This window comes from Rhincodon typus, chromosome 29 (genome assembly GCF_021869965.1).
Source record: "Rhincodon typus isolate 14 chromosome 29, sRhiTyp1.1, whole genome shotgun sequence".
NCBI classification, from domain to species: domain Eukaryota; kingdom Metazoa; phylum Chordata; class Chondrichthyes; order Orectolobiformes; family Rhincodontidae; genus Rhincodon; species Rhincodon typus.
The window spans coordinates 34,080,881-34,101,131 of NC_063360.1; the positions used below are offsets into that span (position 1 = coordinate 34,080,881).

General features: G+C 44.1%; 1 protein-coding gene across 1 annotated transcript in view; it reads left to right on the forward strand.

The window, feature by feature from the left end:
* Positions 1–20,251, forward strand: part of arhgef18b (rho/rac guanine nucleotide exchange factor (GEF) 18b) — a 229,805-nt gene that overhangs the window by 146,402 nt on the left and 63,152 nt on the right. Inside the window, exons 16-28 of the mRNA XM_048613939.1 lie at positions 2,444–2,588; positions 3,247–3,362; positions 3,819–3,959; positions 5,502–5,755; positions 7,788–7,913; positions 8,082–8,199; positions 9,514–9,768; positions 11,539–11,615; positions 12,110–12,288; positions 13,090–13,169; positions 14,656–14,832; positions 18,198–18,338; positions 18,437–18,570. Coding sequence (XP_048469896.1) covers positions 2,444–2,588; positions 3,247–3,362; positions 3,819–3,959; positions 5,502–5,755; positions 7,788–7,913; positions 8,082–8,199; positions 9,514–9,768; positions 11,539–11,615; positions 12,110–12,288; positions 13,090–13,169; positions 14,656–14,832; positions 18,198–18,338; positions 18,437–18,570 — 1,943 coding nt within the window. The remainder of the gene's footprint in view (positions 1–2,443; positions 2,589–3,246; positions 3,363–3,818; positions 3,960–5,501; positions 5,756–7,787; positions 7,914–8,081; positions 8,200–9,513; positions 9,769–11,538; positions 11,616–12,109; positions 12,289–13,089; positions 13,170–14,655; positions 14,833–18,197; positions 18,339–18,436; positions 18,571–20,251) is intronic.

Sequence of the window (20,251 nt, forward strand, 5' to 3'; positions counted from 1 at the left end):
TTAACGTTTCGGGTCTGGTGACCCTACGTCAGAACTAAGGCACAGATGATACTAGTGGACACCAGTACATACTGACAAGTAACGGACCTGACACCGCAAGTGGGAAATAAAATCATCTACACGCTAAAGACACACTCAAACACACTGGACAAAGCAGACTACCTAAAAATGAAACCTGAAGGGACAAACCCCTGCCCCTTTGATTCTGTAGCCTCCCAAAGGTATACAAGCTGGAGATACCCCTCAGACCTATAGTCTCTCTTCCAGGCACACCAACACACAGCTTAGCCAAGGAATTACAACAAGGACTAAAGCACCTTGTCAACAACTCAATCCACTCAGCCCAGGAGTCCCGCAATTCCCTCCAAGACATAAGAATAGACGAGGACAAGACCATGGTGTCCTTTGACATTACTGCCCTATTCACGTCAATTGACATACCACTAGCGAGAAAAATACTAGCAACGCTACTGAAAGAACCGGACCCAAGTAACACCATCTCCATAGACAACATGCTGAAATTACTGGACCTATGCCTCACAACCCACTTTGCCTTTAATGGCCAGATCTACAAACAAATCAATGGGACCCCCATGGGGTCACCTAGCTCTGGACTAATAGCAGAAGCAGCGATGCAGAAATTCGAAAGCACAACCCTTCCGCAGATCCAACCCAAACTGTGGAATGGATATGTGGGTGACACTTTCGACATCATCAAACAGACTAAAGTAGAAGAAACACACCAACTTATAAACAACATTTTCACTGGCATCAAATTCATCAGAGAAGAAGAAAAGAACAAACGGCTCCCATTCCTGGGCGTGGTGGTAGAACGCAGGGCCAACAGGGAATTTCTGACCAAAATATACAGAAAGGCCACACAGACAGATCAAGTCCTAAATTTCAACAGTAACCACCCCGACACCCACAAATAGTTGCGTAAAAACACTCTTCAAATGAGCCACAACACACCGCAGCAACCCAGAACTACGCCAAAATGAAGAAGAATGCCTCCACCGAGTATTTAGAGACAGCAGATTCCCAAATAGCTGGGTCCGACAATGCCTGTCACACAAGCAACAACAGGAAGATACAGTATGTGCTGATACATTTGCCACATTACTGTGTATGAAGGATGTATCTGAACTGACCACCAGACTCCTATAGACACCGGGCATCAGAGTAGCACACAAACCTACATCAACCTTACGCCAACTGCTAACGAGCCAAAGACCCCTTGCCCACAATGGACAGAACCAACGTAATATACAAGATTCCATGCAAGAACTGCGACAAACATTACTTTGGACAGACAGGAATGAAGCTGGCTACGAGGACACATGAACACCAACTAGCAACAAAAAAACACGACCAATACTCACTCGTCTCCATACACACAGACGAGGAGATTGGGACAACGTCAGGATCCTAGGACAAGCCAAACAGACAAGCATGGGAATTTCTAGGGGCTTGGTTCTCCTCCAAGAAGGCCATCAATAAACACGTAGAATTAAACCCTACATACACATCACTGCAAAGAAAAACAGAAATGAGGTAATCAAATCCAACAGACCCCAGAGTTTAAATAAGTGGGAAAACACAACAACGCTTCATCTGAGGCTGGACTGATGTTACCCAACAGGGTAATGAAACTTCTGCAAATTGATGAACCAGCTCAGCGAGCAAACCAACCGCAGCTGTAAGTGGGTTGCTCGTCACAGAATTCTCAGCCTTTGAGCTGCTCTTGGAGCCATATTATTTAAGAGGCTGGCCCGATTCAGTTTCTGGTCACTGATAATAGGATGTTGATAGTGGGAGATGCAACAATGGTAGTGCCATTGAACAACAAGAGTTTGATTCTCTCTTGGAGATGGTCATTGCCTGGAATTTGTATGGCATAAATGTTTCTCACTTATCAACCTAAGCTTAGATGTCATCCAGGTCTCGCTGCAAATGAGCTTGTACTGCTTCAGTGTCTGAAGAGTTGCAGCTCATTCTGAACAATATGCAGTCATCAATGAAGATCCCACTCTGAACTTCTGATGGAGGGAAGTCATTGATGAAATAGCTGAAGCCAGAAGACTTCAAGGCCCACCTGCTGCAAGGTGTGGAATAAAATCTCTGAGCAGGTAGATTAGAAAATGTGCCCTGGTCCTTTTTCATAACTAGATGATCGTTTATAAAATTGTCAGGGGCAAGGTGTGGGGAACAGAATTGTGGGGAATAGAGAAGGGGGTGCAGGATTTGGAGGAGTGGAGTTGGGGTTTAGGGCTGAAGGGACAGAGACAGGGCAGGAATAGCATATCAGAGACAGAAGAAAGTTTGACTGGAGGGGAGGGGCTGAGGTAGGTTTGAAGGCTGTGGCGGGGAGATAATTTTGGACAGGCAGAAAGGGAATGAGGTTAAATTTGTTTTCTGACACCTAACAACATTCTTTTTGCAGCGTCTTTACTGAAGGAGCAGTCCCGGTGCTTACCGCTGGCCACTGATGGCACGTCTGGAGCTGTGCGGAGTATCGGCATGACTGTACCACCAAGAAGACCTTCCCAACCGTCTTCAACCAGTGTGAATAGCTACACCAATCACGGGTTAGCACAACTTACTACATTGTTAGGAAATACTTGCATTGATAAACGGTGAAGTCCCAGTTAGTTAGAAATGGATTGTATCTGATTTTAAGATGTCCCTGTTGTTCTGAGAAGTATAATTTCATACAGTTAAACTATTGGGAAGCAGTTTGTAATGTCATGATCTTGACACCATTTTATTATTTTTTCCATTGTCCTGTTAATGATGCCAGAAGCCTCACTAATTCCAACTAAATTCTTCAAATCCATCACACAAAGAACATTGGATCCCAGGAGGTAGTAGCAAGCTGGAATCTAATTGTGACATTTATGATGGATTAAATGTTAAGTAAGGGGCCATTTGCAGAATAGGATCTAGTTTGATCCATTTAGTATTGGCTATAGAATAGGCAGCGACATGAATCTAACTATTAATGTCAAACAACAAGGTTACAGCCATAATCCATAACAAAACTAAAGTTAGTACAAATAAATATAGAGGGACATTGTGGATTGGCACTGCCAAACAAATGTCACTCAGCTCCTTTAAGTTGGGAGATATTTCGTTCTGACTCGTTTAGAGAGATGAACGGAATTGCAGTTTTGCTGAATGTCATACCTGTTTTATTTGTACGTGCATTAAAATGCAGATTTAAATGCTTTTGCGTTTTATGACCAGAATAACTGCAGGGGAGATGGAGCAGGAAGTGGAGAATGGAATCCCTAAAAGCAAGACTTCTGCTGAGGAAACCCAGAGTCTAATTTCGTCATCTGTTGAGTCACTTGTGGCAGAAGGTAATGGTGACGTGTGCTTACAAGGGAGAATATCAGGCATTTAATCCAATCCAGGGACTGCTGCATAAGGCTGCTGCCACCGTAGAGCGCGCAATGATTGAATTAAGCTATAACCTCCTGTAGGCTGTGCTCCCATTGGGTGAGGTTCCATATCAGACAGAACCTCCAAAAATAAAACCTTGATTGCTTCAGTAAGGTTAAACAAATAAAGGGTTAAAAGGCCAGGTTCTCGGAAATGGGGCAGAAGGAGGCTAGATTGAGGAACTGAATGATCTGATATGAACAAGTGCATAGTATCCACACAGCTGGGCAATGGGAGTTTTATTCTTTTTCATGCTGATTACACAGCACTAGGTGAGATCAGTATACTGTCTGTAAAACAATTTTTTTCTGAGGCAAAGGGAAGAAAGAAAATGGCTAACCTAGTTTAATTTTCATTTTTTTGTCATGGTTCAGACACCATTTATGCCTCTCTAAAGGCAGAGTTGGAGGCAGATGGCCAAGACTTTGAGGCTGAATCATGGAGTCTTGCAGTGGACCAGGCGTATGCAAAGAAACAGAGCAAAGAAGTCATCAAAAGACAGGATGTAATTTATGGTAAGAGCATTGCAGTAGTCATCACCACCCGATGGTGCACAGACAATGTGGTCAGCTGGCCTTGTTATTCAATGTGCTTGAGTGTTGGCTCAGAATCCAGTGAGAAGGCCAGTGCGCTTCATTTGTTTGCCCTGCGATGACTGAGTGAGTTGCACTATCAAATCTGTTGTGAGGTCTTTTTTTTTTTAAAAAGCAGGTTAAGCTTAACAATTGCTCACTTCCTTGCTGCCCTTCATACCTACCCTTGTCATTCGGACATAGCAAACCATCAGGAATGTATCTGCAATTAAGTACAATAATTGCGCTGGGCTATACTTAAGGGCTCAGTGTCATTTCGTTCTCTAGCCGTCGAGACTTAGTGAGTGTTTGTTTTTTTTTTTTTTTTAAAAATTCATCCGACTATGGAGAGATGTTCAGATGATGGTTGTAGTTTTGTCTGTGGTTTCTCTCCATTTGTAATTTTTTTTGTAATCCGGATCTACCAAAATCAAGCACACTACCTTCAGCTACCTCATCTGTATTCATTTGTGATTCTGAATGATTGATTTTTATCAGTCATTTCCATGATCCAAGTTGTAATGTTTGAGTCCGGCCCAACATCATCCAATGTCTGTACCCATGCCTATTCTATCACTCGCTAAACAGGTGAGGAGTGGAAATTTTAGCTGTGATCTAAGCATCTTTGGATGTGTCTCTGGCCTGCCCTGATATGTGCATTGTTTAGTTCCACACTGGCTATAATTTGCCTTAATAAACCATCACCTGACCCAGTGCTGTGATGTTGGAGTAATGTGTGTGTTCTGTCTTAGCATGCAATACTTCCACCCAACAGTACAACATTTCCCTACAAATTGAACGCATACTCTCGTTTTCCACTCTGCAGAAATTCCCCTGCACACTCATGCTTGGGACGGCATGGTGGCTCAGTGGTTAGCATTGCTGCCGAACAGCACGAGGGACCTGGGTTCAATTCCAGCCTCTGGCAACTGTCTGTGTGGAGTTTGCAAATTCTCCCCATGTCTGCATAGGTTTCCTCTGGGTGCTCTAGTTTCCTCCCACAGTCCAAAGATGTGCAGGTTAGATGGATTGGCCATGCTAAATTGCCCGTAGTGTCCAGGGATGTGTAGGCGCTAGGTGGGTTAACCATGGGAAATGTGGGTTATGGGATAGCGCGGGGGTGGGTCTGGGTGGGATGCTCTTCGGAGAGTTGGTGTAGACTCAATGGGTCAAATGGCCTCTTTCTACACTGTAGAGAATCTATCATTCTGTGACTCCAGATTTAAACAGCACTGGGAGAGGGGCATAGTTCTTGTCTATATGAAAAGGTGAGATGCGTGAAGAGGCGGAACACTCAGTATTTGAAAGTGCATCTGAATAAAATGAAAGTGTCTGTGAGTCGAGACCTTGAGACTGGCCATAACAAACAAATTGTATTTTTGCCATTCTGCTCTATAACTACCCTGTAAATGTTAGGATTAAATCACTTTCCTATCTTCTGACATAACTGTTTCTTTTTTTAAAAAAAAAACCCGCCTCCTTCAGAGCTAATGCAGACAGAGATGCACCATCTCCGAACTCTGAAAATCATGCTGCATGTATACGATCGGGGAATAAAGGAGGAGCTTCAGCCCAGCCTCAGGCACCTTGTCAGCAAAATCTTTCCCTGCTTACACCAGCTGTTGGAAATCCATGGAGTTTTCTTCTCCAGACTGAAGGAGCGGCGGAAAGATTCCTTGGAGGAAGGGAGTGACCGGAATTACCTCATTCATAAAATTGGTGATGTCCTCTCTCAACAGGTAGGGGGCAAAGGTACGATGTTTATGTCTGCACTGAGTTAGCTGAGGAAGGCTGAAAGGATTTGTTGCAGTTGGCTTCGGTACCTCCGAGGCTGGGGAGCTCAACCGATTTTTACCAAATACCCGTGGTTTCTCCCAGAAATTTCCTACCTGATGATTCCCACAACTGAATACCCTGCTAGCAGTCACTGTCTAGATCCATCTAGAAAAAGTGAGAGACACTGGAGAGGGCTGATCCTTTGCAGTGATCAAAGGACCTTGCTCTCTCTTGCAGATTTCAGTTGCTTTGTACAGAGCGCTGTGACTTGGGAATGATTTGAAGGCAGGTACTTGGCATGATACTCTGGCAACAAAACTAGAGCAGTTCAGAGGTGTCCTTGTCCCATAAGTATAAATTCTGTGCCCTGCCATTGCCTCCCTCCTTGCACTTATCACAGTGAATGGATCAAGTTGTTGATAAATCTTTTTTTCCCCAAACTAACTGCTTTCTGGCACTGAGTGCATGCCTCTCACTCTATCAAGTGATGCACTTCTGCAAATAGGATGGATCTTTTGACTCTTTAGCCTTCTGTTTAGTTTCTGTTGTGGGTGAAGCGATAGAGGCGGAAACCCTGAATCACTGTGATGAGCAGCTGCTGTTTGTGTGTCTTCCAAGGTACATTTAGCAAATTAAAACTTGATGAAAGTAATTTAGTCCACTGATTCGATGGTGGAGTGCTACAGTTAGCCCTCAAAACTAAAAGTGACTGCATTTAGTTGACAGTAAAGCACTGGTGGTGCCCTGAGACTTTGCAAAGCATTGTTTATTACATTTCAACATCTTGTGAATTGTAGAGAGAAAACATGAGCAAACATTATTCTCCTGATCACTATTGATTCACCCCCTGTAGCATGTGCACAGGATCCTGATCATGCTGAGCTCCTGATGGTTCATACCAATAATCAGGATCATGGTCAGGAGTCACCTTGAGAAAGGCACCAGACAGCCGCTAGTCCCTGTAGAACTGTAACCTCATGAGGAGAAAAGTGGAGTGTCTGAAGAAGGTTCAAAAAAAACAGGACTAATTTGGCACTGTTCAATACCATTTTAATTCAATAATATCTTTCATTGAATCAGTGTCTGAAAGTTAGTTGGCTAATTGCAAGTCATACGTGGAAGCTTGTGTGCAGCACAGTTGCTATCGTCACAGTTGAATATCAGTTCTGACTACAATAACTGATAAAACTGTGGCAAAAACCAAACCTTTTAAGCATTTCCCAATTTATTAAACAATAATAAACGGGACTGAGTTTTTGTGGGCTGAGCATGTGTTGTAAGGCTAACGGATCCTGTAGCAGCTGAGGCAATAGTCAGTTAACGTGACCCTGTTCGTAGACAGACGTTTGTGTACCTCTCTCCAGATTAATGCATTCATGATGTTGCATTGGAAACTGAAAGCTTGCTGCGCTGTCTTCAAATTTTATTCTGTAGATTCGTGAAAGCTGCAAAAGCACATTTGACTTCTGGGTGTAAATCTACAAAAGAGGCATTAAAGACAAAATTATGAAAATAACTTTTACACCATAGCTGTTAATGTTTTGCTTTTGGGCCTGATGTTGGTTTGATCAAAAATTTAAAGTAACATCTTTCAGAGAACAAGTTTTGGACAATATCTTTCTAATTTCACATGGAGGTGGACTTAAGTACAAAAGTGACCTTTATTCCATTGAATCACAATTCTCACTCTAGGAAGACCCCCACAGTGATTGCAGGAAATGGGTAAGTACCACCCTGCTGAAGTAGGAAGGAGAAAACTTGTAGCTCTATCCTATTTTGGGCTAGTGTAGAGAGAACTTTGATATCAAATCTGTGCTAAATCCGCCCTGCGAGAGCTTGGGACATTCTACCCAAACTATGCTGAGCCCCAGGAGGAGAGAAATGTCCAATTCTCCATGACAGCCATTCTTCTAAAAAATGTGTCATCAACCCTGTTAAAAAGGTAATCTGCTGAAATAATTTTTTTGCAGTGTTCACAAATATATTTTGCCTCAGTTTTCAGGTGAATGTGGAGAGGAAATGAAGGTGCAATATGGGAATTTCTGTGGTCAGCACAACGAGGCAGTGAATTATTACAAAGAGATGTACCAGCAGAACAAGAAGTTCCAAAATCTAATCAAGGTGCGTACTCTTGCAAGAAGACACGTGAACATCAAACGTACTGCACATCCCAGTTTCCTACCGTGGAAAATGATACCCTTTTTCTTTTTAAAAAGAAACCCTCACTCTTTTTATAACTGTAAATATAGGCCATTTGGCTCAGCAATTTCACATTTCTTCTTTTTCCAGAAATTAAGTAATTACTCTGTGGTGAGGCGTCTTGGAGTGCAGGAGTGCATTTTACTGGTCACTCAGCGTATAACTAAGTACCCTGTCCTGGTGGAAAGGATTATTCAGAATACTGAAGGTATGTCAGTGTGTAGAAGCAGTCACTCCGCACCTCGTTAGTAAAGTTGTTGCATTCTGCATTTCCATACAGTTCTGGTTGCCTTGCTATAGGAAGGATATTATTAAATTGGAAAGGGTGCAAAAAAAAATTTACAGGAATGTTACTCAGACTGGAGGGTTTGGGTTATAAGAAGTGGTTGGAAAGAAAGGCATTTCTTTCCCTGATTCATTGGAGGTTGAGGTGACCTTGGAGGTTTTTAAAATCATGAGGGCGTAGATAAAGGGTACAGCAAAGGTCTTTTCCCTAAGCCAGGGGAGTTCAAAACTAGAGGGCATAGGTTTAAGGTGAGAGGGGAAAGATGTAAAGGACCTAAGGAGCAACTTTTCCCGCAGAAGGTGGTTCGTATGTGGAATGAGCTGCCAGAGGAAGTGGTAGATGTAGGTATAGTTGAAACATTAAGACATTTGGACAGGTACATAGGAAAGGTTTAGAGGGATATGGGCCAAATGCAGGCAAATGAGACTAACTTAGTTTGTTAAACCTGGTTGGCATGGACTGAAGGGTCTGTTTCTATGCTGTATGACTCTGACTCTATTTCGAAAAGCAAGTGAGATGAGACAGTCTTTGCTGTGTAGCTGGCATATTGCAAGGTTTAATTTTTGCAGTATGCATCTCAATAATACAAACCTTCTGTCTTACAACCTCCATTATGTTCCTATCGTGCTGAAGTTACGTCGGTTGTTCCTCGTCGGCTTCGTGTGTCTCATACTTTGACTCTTGTGCCCCTCTTGTGTTAAAGTGAAGATTCGCATTTTGTTTCCTACTCTGAACTCATTCTTTTCTAGCATCTTGTTGCCCCAAGTGTGTCTCTATCTTTATTCACAGCCTGCGCAACTATCCAAGTTGTTGTCCCAGCCAGGTTTCAGTGTTAGTCCTTTTCCCTTCACTAGTCTACAAAGACTGGCATTGGGATGTAGATACATACCCTGTATGACAAAGATTCATTAAAACCAGCTACTGAATAGAACCGAGGGTCTCACCATGTTTCTTTTTCACACTGGCTGTGGGGAAAATGTTGAGGTTCCACCCAAAAGATGTTTGTTCTCTAATTGAAATCAGAAAAAAAGGAGTGGGTGAACTGCAGGCACAGGCTGCATTGCCTAATTGTGGTATGCCATTCCAAAGAGGAAGCTTGAATGGGGGAGACTGGTTGGCTTTGTAGCTATTGAGCAATGTGAGGAGAAGTAAATAAATGGGGAATTGTACCCTACAAATAGCAACTTCAGCTGGTATGCAGTCTTGAGTCTGACTCGTGCTCCTGTGTTTTCAAAGCTGGTTCAGAGGATCATGAAGAATTGACCAAAGCATTGCTTCTGATAAAGGACACAATAACAGAGGTGGATGAGAGGGTGAGTGTTTGTGAGAAAGCTCGGCGTTTGAAGGAGATTGCAAATCGAATGGAACCCAAGTCGATAGCCAAGCTCAAGAGTGGAGATGCCTTCCGTAAGGGAGACATGCTGAGATCGAAGAGGAGACTTCTGTACGAAGGAGTGGTCTGCTGGAAGGCTGCATCTGGACGACTAAAAGGTAGAAAAGCCTTTGTGATTGTGATTTCTGTTCCACAGCTGTAATGAGAACAGGTAGCCTGTATGTGACAGCAACAAGAGTGAAAGCAGAGGACAACTGAATCTGGGCTAGTAACTGCTGCCTTGTTTTCCTGATCCTAATGATCGGAAATTACTGAAACAGAATCCAGGAAAAAAAAACTGATAAATGACAAGTCTCAAATTGATGGTTAGCACTATATTGTATAGTATCCTGACATTTTGGCATTATTTTAACACCAGGGCTAACCACTGTGACGTAATGTTTGATGAGAAAATGTCAACTTGTGGTTTCTTTGCAAGCTAAAATTGATAGGTAGCAAAGATGTTACAGACAGTAATTAGGTCATTAACAGGAAGAAGCAGAGTGCAGTCTTTTAAAGAGTAGTAAAATTCTACTTGGAGACGTTGCTGGGATGTGAATGTTGTGGAATTGCACAATCTGCAAAGTAGGGAGGAAAAAAAGCAACATTATTTTTATATATCAACTTTCCCATGTTCTGTTCAATCAAAAGACCTGATACTTGAGCAGACACTGTGGCCATGATGTGTACTATATTAGCTAATGGTACAAGGATCGGCAGTTAAAACTTTTAAGGTGTGAACAAGAGATGCAGAGGGAACATGAGGAAGAACTTGCTTTCTAATGCAGTGAATGGTATTAACTTGGAGCTCGCTTCCTGTGAATGGTGTGAGCTGAGGGCAATCAGAGACTTCAAACAGAAGTTAGATAGGCACTTGAGGGAAATAAACTTGTAGAATACAGGAATAGAGCAGGAGAATAGGACTGACTGGACTGCTGTACAAAGAACCAGCGTGGCCTTGATGGGCTGAATGAACACCTTCTGTGCTGTTTGGCCATTTGGAACAAATATTAGCTGCCTAGAGCATCTTTTTAACATAATGTTCACCCGAACAGGAAAAGGATAATTTGCTGTTAATTTTTGGGGTTAGCACTGCTTAATGGTGCACTCACTCAAAATTAGTCCAGCATTCATTATAGTTAAATTCATAAAACAATTTCAGCCCACAATTGGTTGCTTTACACAGTGGGCTGACCATTGGCAGATAACAGCAAATAGAAAAATCTGTTGACGTAAAAAATGTCTTAATATAGTTTATACGTGGGTATTGATTAGTTGCAAATTCAAGTTGAATATCAAACTAATAAATGTACTGTGTAGTGGAATTAAAAGTGAGACCCATACAAAAGTGAAATACTGCAGCTGAAGGAAATTTGAAATACAAATCTGAAAATGCTGAAAGTACTCAGCAGATCAGGCAACATCTGTGGAGAGGGGAGCAGAGTTCATGTTTCATGTTGATGACCTTGCATCAGAGCTGGTGCATCATGATGATAGGTTATAATTTTTCAAGGGAAACTACATAGATATTCTTGGAAACCCAGTTTGGGGCGAGCTTGAAATCCCTGAAGAATTTGTCTTTATCAGTTTGAAATTGGGAAGCAAAGATATTAAGTTGTTTTTTTTGATGTGTGTGGTATGTTGATTAGCTCAGTTGGTTGGATGGCTGGTTTGCAATGTGAAGTGACACACTGCGGGGTTCAATTCCTGCACTGGCTGAGGTTACCATGAAGGACTCTTTCTCAGAGTCTCCACTTGCCTGAGGCATGGTGACCCTCAGGTTAAACTACCACTAATTGTGTCTTTGATAGAGCAGCTTTATGGTACCGTAGGATTATGGTGCCTTTACCTTTTATTTTATTAATCCATGTTTGTGTTCCATTTCTTAGATATTCTGGCCCTCGTTTTGACAGATGTGATCCTGTTACTTCAGGAAAAGGATCAGAAATACTCATTTGCTACAGTGGTAAGTGCAGACTGAAAAGGACAGCCTCTTAGCACATATTTGCCCATTTGGTGATGAACTGAGGGTGTAAGTCATGAGCGTGCAAGCCATCAGCACTGTTCTTTGCATCCTGACCTCTTGAAGGAACTGGGTCGGTCCCACCTGGAGTATGGCTTCTTGGATACTGACAGACCTCTGGCACTTGTCCTTTGATAAACCCAGTCAGTAAAGTGTTGATGTTAACCCTGTCCATTTGGTGGAAGCCAGCTGGGTGGTCAGTTAAAATGACCACATTCTGAGATGAGTCACAGAGGGTGAACTCGGTATTCTACTCTTTTGTGTGGTATAGGAGGTGAAGCTGCCAACTCGTTGCTCTCTGAAACCAGGTTTGACTGGAGATTGAAGGGGTGAAAGATGAGAAGAAAAACACATTAAGAAGAAGGTTCTGTTTACTGGCTGTTTTGAATCATTTTACATTTGCTTTAACTTGGTATCTGTATCTCCCAACTTCCCAGGACCAGAAGCCAGCTGGCATTTCGTTGCAAAAGCTCATTGTCAGGGAAGTAGCCAACGAAGAAAAAGGAATGTTCCTCATTAGTGCTTCTGATGAAGGCCCTGAGATGTATGAGATCCACACCAATTCCAAGGAGGAGCGTAACACTTGGATGGCAGTAATCCGGGATGCAATAGACAGGTAGCATTGCAGTTCAAACTCTTCTCCCTGTCACTAAGTTCCAGCATTGTATGTATTATGGTGACTCCATTTGATAGAGAGTAATGCCAACCCATAGGAGTCTCTTCGCTCATTTCCAATCCACCCTGTAATCTCTTGCCCTTCTGATATACACAGTGACGTATTTAAAACTAGTACTTTTACTTTAAATTGCTAGTATTGCTGTCTTGAGCAGTTCTTCCTCCCCTTTTTCTGTCTTAGGCCCTTGGCACAGTAACTCTTACAAACCCCATATTCTGTTTTCTCCTATGTGGCATCTATAAAATGTTCTCAATATCATTCACGTATTACCTGGTCATTATCACATTGCTGTTTCCAGAAACTTGCTGAATGCAAATTGGTTCCTTTTTCCAACATTACGGTAGAAAAGGTGGTGGTGTGGTGCTAATGTCACTGGATTTGAGCTCCAAAATCTCTGACTAATGTTCTGGGGACATAGGTTTGAAATTCACCATAATGGCAACCATGCAGTGTCAATTGTCATTTAAAACCCATCTGGCTTACTACCGTTCTTCAGGACCTGCACGTGACTCTAGATGTACCATAGGAAATAATGATCTTGCCAGCAATGCCCACTTCCTGTGACCAAATAATAGAAAAAGTAACAGCATTTTGTTGTTTGTGGAATGCTTTGAGCAGGTGTCCCAGATCATGAAAGGCTCATTTAAAATATCTTTATAGAAATTGCCAAAAAGAACTCTTGCGTCTGGTAAGATTAGCTGATTTTGTGCCAGTGTTAAAACGGATTTTCCTTTCCCTTAGATTCCCAATAGAAGAGACAGCCCTGGATGAAGATCAGCAACAGGATGAGAAAAGAGCAGCTCGAATCAAAGAGCTCCAACGTAAGATAGTGTCAGAGATCCTGCTGCTGGAGCTCTGAGACTAAACCATTCTTCTTAATGTTTCAGTTTTTTTTTCAGTATGTCCATCAAGGTGAAATCTGTTTTGGGAATTGGAGTATTGTGTTTTAGGGACTCAGAATTGTAGGTGCTGGCCCATGCCTGAGCTGAGAGGGTATAAGCCTATGATTCTTGACCTATGAGCGTAAACACAGTGTTGGCCAGTTATTTGACTATGGTGGGTAACACAGGTAAATACAGTGCAGCCTTCACACAACGACAGTGTATTTGATTCAGGGGCTGTTGAACGTTACTGAGCAACGGAAACTTTTTTTACTCTCTTTCTGTGTCTTCTTGCTAATCTGCAGGCAATGGTGAATTCTTAACATGCAGAAAGCTGCAACACAGAGTGACTTGGGCTTGAAACATAGAAAGCTAGCACACAGGTGCAGCAGGTAGTCAGGAAGGCTAATGGAATGTTGGCCCTTAAATCAAAGGGGCTGGAGTATGAGTAGGGAAGCCTTCCTGTAACCGTACAAGGTGCTGGTGACACTGTCTGGAGTATAGTCCCCTGATTTACAAAAGGATATTATTTCATTGGAGACAGTTCAGAGAAAGTTTACGGGGATGATCTCTGTACTGAGGGATTGTCATATGATCAAAGCTTAAAAAAACGTTTGGCTTCTATTCACTGGAGTTTAGAAGAATGAGAGGTGATCTCATTAAAACATATAGGATTCTTAAGGGGCTTGACTGGGTAATTGCTGAGACAAGATGGGTGGCACAGTGGCTCAGTGGTTAGCATTGCTGCCTCAGCGCCAGGGCCTCTGGTTTGATTCCACCCTCGGGTGACTGTAGAGTTTGCACGTTCTCCCTGCAGGGATGGTGAAATATTCTTAGCTCGGATATCCAGTCAATCAGACCTAGGTCTTTTTACTGAGTTAGCTTGGCCTACAGAATCTTTGAATGTTGACTTTTACTCTGGATGAGAGACCACTGCTTTCTTGCAAAACTTTAAGGGCTTTTCTTTTCTGGAAGTGACAGTGACCTGTCTCAGCTTTAGACTTCTTAGGCCTTTTTTTCAACTGCACCATTCCTCAGTCTGTGGCAAAACAGAAACTAACAATGAAAAGGCTGTTGCTGGGCAACCTGTAGCCTAATGCTCCTTCCATCATCCTGGCTAGCAAAATCAACACATTTATTTTATCTGTCTCTAAACATCTGTACCTTTTTCCAAAGGTCACTTTACTTTTACACATTCCTGCTTTTGGCCTTTGAGTTCTGAGAAGTCACATGGTTAAACTCTGCACCCCAAGCATTGTCCACAACTTTACTCGTTTTTTTTCTCCAGTTTTCATTCTAAAAACATGTGGTTCTTGCAGTGGCAAGTTTTGGGTCATGGTAGTGCCTTGCATTTTTCAGCCTGATGCAGTGATTGGCAACCTTGTTTCATGGCTCCTCACCAAGTTCTTGTCTGTCCTGTTTCTAGAGCGCCTGAGTGCAAAGGACGAGGTGCTGAAGCGCACTCTGAGTGAGAAGCTGGAAATCTTCAGTGATATAGCAGAAATCCAGGGGTATCTGGACGCAGGAAGGTCACGTGTGCTGCTTCGAGCTGATGGCCTGGAGTCTCAGCGAGATTCCACACTCAATGATGCACTGAAAGAAGGTGAGTTAGAGCTGTGTATCTGGAACGAGCAGAGTCTGTGTATTCAGTTTGATTTTTAAGAATGCAGGTGTGCCATAAAATCCTATCATTTGATTAACATTGTAGGGACAGGATAGGTCTGTACGTACAATAGCAAAACCAATCACCTTGAATAATAAAGGACAAGTCAAATGCCAGCCCTTCACTTTTTTTGTTTATTCCTTTCTTGTGTTTTTCTGTTCCCCGCACTCCTGCTGTAAAGATATGGACACTTCAGCACAGCCATTCTCTGGCACCTCTCTGGCTGTTCCTCACGGCTTAAGCTGTAACAGTGTTAGCTATTTGACTGAGGCCTCACACCTAAAACAAGACCTGATTTTCCTCATTCCCATCTATGACCCAGTGCACTGAGATTAATTATTGCCCTCCCCTCTTGCCACTCTGGCTAGGTTCAGCTAACTCCCTACTAGCTGTGCAAACTAACTGTCATCTTCCTGATCTGAACCTCACTAAGTGCTGGCAAAGGATTGGTTTGTGCTGCTCCGTCATAAACGTTTGAACATTTTAAATGGATAAAGTTGAAAACCGTACTGATAAAACACCTAGAGGTAGCAGGAACTGCAGATGCTGGAGTCAGAGGTGACACAGTGTGGAGGTGGAGGAACACAGCAGGCCAGGCAGCATCAGAGGAGCAGGAAAGCTAACGTTTCGGAAATGAGGAGGGGTAAGGGAGCTGGGAAATAGAGGAGAGATGGGGCTGGGGAAGGTAGGTGGGATGGTGATTGGTTGGTGGGATGGGTGGGGTGGATAGGAGAGAAGATGGACAGGTTGTGTCAGGTCAAGAAGGGAGGGTTGAACATGGGTTGAAACCCCACCCCTGACCACCAAACCATCATCTCTCAAACCATTCATAACCTCATCATCTCAGGTGACCTCCCACCCACAGCCTCCAACCGCACCATTCCCCAACCCCACACCGCCCATTTCTATCTGCTTCCTAAAATCCACAAATATGACTGCCCCGGCTGACCCACTGACTCTGCCTGCTCCTGCCCCTCTGAACTCCTCTCCGCTTACCTTGACTGTTTTTTTTTTTTTTAACCCCCCCGGTCCAGTAACACCCCAACTATGTCTGGGACACCACCCATGCCCTCCACCACCTCCAAGATTTTAAATTCCCTGGCCCTCAACATCTCACCTTCACCATGGACATCCAATCCCTGCACTACTTGCATTCCCCACACAGATGGCCTAAAAGCCCTCTGCTGCTTCATCTCCTGCAGGCCCAACCTGTCCCCCTCCACTGACACCCTCATCCACTTAACCAAACTCGCCCTTACCCTGAACAACTTCTCCTTCAACTCCTCCCACTTCCTACAGACTAAGGGGGTGGCCGTGGGCACCCGCATGGGCCCAAGCTATGCCTGCCTCTTCATAGGATACGTGGAACTGGCGCTATCCCCCACCTCTTCCTCCACGACATTGATGACTGATTGTATCGGCGCCGCTTCGTGCTCTCGTGAGGAGCTTGAACAGTTCATCAACTTTACTAATACCTTTCACCCAAACCTCACATTCACCTAAACCATCCCTGATACCTCTCTTCTTCCTGGACCCCTCTGGTGACCGCCTTGAAACCAAAGTCAATTTCAAGCCCAGCGACTCCCACAGCTACCTGGAGTACACTTCCTCTCACCCACCCTCCTGCAAGAATGCGATCCCCTGTTCCCAATTCCTCTGCCTCCGTCTTGTCTGCTCCCAAGATGGGGCGTTCCACTCCTGCACATCCCAAATGTCCTCTTGTTTCAAGGACTGTTCCTCCTCCTCCACCTCCTCCCATCCCCTCCCCGCCCCAAACAAAAATAAAGACCAGAATTCCCCCTTGTCCTCACATATCACCCCACCAACCTCCGCATCTAGTGCATCATTTTCCGCCACCTACAATCCGACCCCACTCCTATCTGCCTTTAGTAAGGACTGCTCTCTCTGCGAATCCCACGTCTGCTCCACACTTGCCACTAACCCCACCACCCCCAGCACCTTGCCCTGCAAATGCAGGGGGTGCCACACCTGCCCCTCACCTCCATTCAACACACAAAACAAATCTTCCATATCGGACAGGTGTTCACCCGCACGTCCGCCAACTTATCCATTGTATCCGCTGCTCCTGATGTGGCTGCCTCTGTCGGGCAGACCGTTTTTTACAGCATCTGCGCTCTGTTCACGAAAAATGACAACACTTTCCGGTTGCCAACTATTTTAACTCCCCCTCCCACTCCCTGGGTGACATGTCCATCCTGGGCCTCCAGTGCCACAATGACACCACCTGCAAACTGGAGGAGCAGCACCACATATTCCGCCTCGGGACCCCACAACCTGATAGCCTAAACATGGAATTCACCAGTTTTAAAATCTCACCACCCCCGGCCTCATCCCATGACCAACCCTCCCTCTCAACCCCACCTCCGTGACCTGACACAACCTGTCCACCCTCTCTCCCTCCTATCTGCACCACACATCCCACTGATCAATCCATCTGCATTCACCTATCACCATCCCACCTACCTTCCCCAGCCCCACCCACCTCTCTCTCTTTATTTCCCAGCGCCCTTTGCCCTCCCCATTTCTGGAGAAGGGTCCCGACCGAAACATCAACTTTCCTGCTCCTGCCTGGCCTGTTGTGTTCCTCGAGGTTCATACTGTGATAGAACATCTATCCCTGTTAAATGTGTGCTGTGTTGTTAATTCCCTGTGTAGCTGTCAGCAATTTGTTTTAATTTGTCATAATTGGGAATTTTAAAGAAAATCTTTAAAAACAAAAAAAAGCCTTTGTACATGTGTCTCATCCCTAGGATCTAGCTTCAGACCAATACAATTTCAAGTGACCGAGACACACAGTGTACTTCTGGCATCTAATGTGTGGTATGGTTTTGAAACCAAATCTAATCTAATTGAAATGATGAAGAAGGAGCTGAATTGCCTACCATTGCTCGCAGCCTCAAGGGTTTAAAGAAAAATGTGCTTTCCTCGTGATGTCCACTTGCATTTTTTCAGTGTAAAAGTTACAGCTGCCTTTCTAGAAATGTAACAAAAGATGATCAGGACCATCAGTGATGTCTCCAATGACCTGTGCCTTTGTTTGATGGTATAATGCTGCACTCCAACCCCTTTCACAAACAATGTTAATTCCAAGGCCAAATGAGCAGAAACCAGGAAGAAGCCAGCAGCCAATCTTTGTGAAAAGTGCCTGTCTTTTCATTTGTACAAAGAGACTGTTTGTTTGTTTGCTTATTTAGAAAGGGGGAATGGCCAGTGAGTGTGTGGATGGTACCTGAGGTTTTGCTGATCAAGCCTTGTATAAACTGCGTGACCTTGAATTATTTCAGTCGAAAACCTTCAGAATCTGATTGCTGCTCAGCCCACTGATGTAAGCTGGCAATTGGATGACAGCTTAGGGTCCTCAGCGTTGCCACGACGAGCAGAGACTTTCGGAGGCTACGACAGCAGTTTAGCCAATCCAAGCAAAGGTGAGTTAGAGCGTCCAACTGAGTGAACATTGGAGTCGATTCTTGTCAGCTCTGCAGTTTTCCGTTTAGCTCCTGACTACTTCTCATCCTATTTTCAGATGGCTCCATCAAAAGGAAGTCAAATACGCTCTCTTCCAGCAGCGAGTTGAAGGCGAAGGAGAAAGCTGGATCTCTGGCAAGTTCTGAACCTCAACTGCAGGACATGTGCAGTGACAGTGAAAGTGGATGGATGGTATAGTAATTCTAAAGAACTTTCAATGTTAAAGCTTTCTCTGTGTCCGCCAAGCTTTCCTTCTCAAAAATAACAGTTTCTTAAAACTAAGAATTTAAATGTTGACTTTTCATAGAATCCCTACAGTGTGCAAGCAGGCCATTCAGCCCATCAGGTCCACAGCAGCCCTGTGGAAAAGCATTCCACCCAGATCCACCCCCTTATCCTATCCCTGTAACCCAACATTTTCCATGGCGAATCCACCCTAACCTGCACATCCCTGGACACTGTGGGCAATTTAGCACGGCCAATCCACCCTAACCTGCACATCTTTGGGAGGAAACTGGAGCACCCGGATGAAACCCATGCAGACAGGGGAGAATGTGCAAACTCCACACAGAATCCCCTTCCTATCTGATGGAATGGTGTGACTAGTAATTAACCTGCTCATAACAAGAATCACAATTGTTTAGAAATTACAACACTCCCAACAAGCCATGTAGCTCAACTTGTTTATATTTTTAATCCCTGAGTTTATTTTTGTGCCTAACTCCAACTGGTTAGGGCCACTTTTAGAATACTGTGTTCAATTCTAGTTTCCCTGCTATAGGAAGGATGTTATGAAACTTGAAAGGGTTCAGAAAAGGTGCACAAGAATGTTGCCAGGGTTGGAGGGTTTGACCTGTAGGGAGAGGTTGAATAGGCTGGGGCAATTCTCCCTGAAGCGTCGGAGGGTGAGGGGGTGACTTCGTAAAAGTTCATAAAATCATGAGGTAATGAGTATAATCCCAGACTACTCAATCTCCCTCATAAGACAACCCTCTCAACTCTAGAATCAACCTAGCTAACCTCCTCTGCACCCCTTCCAGTGCCAGTACATTCTTTTTCAAGTAAGGAGACTAAAACTACACACAGTACTCCAGGCGTGGCCCCATCAGCCCCTTATACAGCTGCAGCGTAACCTCCCTGCTTTTAAACTCAATCCCTCTAGAAATGAAGGACAATATTCCATTTGCCTTTTTAATTACCTGCTGCACCTGCAAACCAACTTTGTGATTCATGCACAAGGACACTTGGGTCCCTCTGCACAGCAGATGCTGCAATTTTTCACCATTTAAATAATCCATTTTGCTGTTATTCTTACCAAAAAGGGTGGCAACTGCTATTGCAATGCAATTCCTGCCAAAATTCATGTTAATGCAAAAAGTCAACATGGGTATAAAGTGGAGAAACATGGTTCATCTAGAGATAGTAGGGACTGCAGATGCTGGAGAATCTGAGATAACAAGGTGTAGAGCTGGATGAACACAGCAGGCCAAGCAGCATCATAGGAGCAGGAAGGCTGATGTTTCGGGCTTGGACCCTTCTTCAGAAATGGGGGAGGGGAACGGGGTTCTGAAATAAATAGGGAGAGAGGGGGAGGCGGATAGAAGATGGATAGAGGAGAAGATAGGTGGAGAGGAGACAGACAGGTCCAAGAGGCGGGGATGGAGCCAGTAAAGGTGAATGTAGATGGGGAGGTAGGGAGGGGATAGGTCAGTCCAGGGAGGACGGACAAGTCAAGGGGGTGGGATGAGGTTAGTAGGTAGGAAATGGGGGTGAGCCTGCCCTCTTGACCTGTCCATCCTCCCTGGACTGACCTATCCCCTCCCTACCTCCCCACCTACACTCACCTTTACTGGCTCCATCCCCGCCTCTTTGA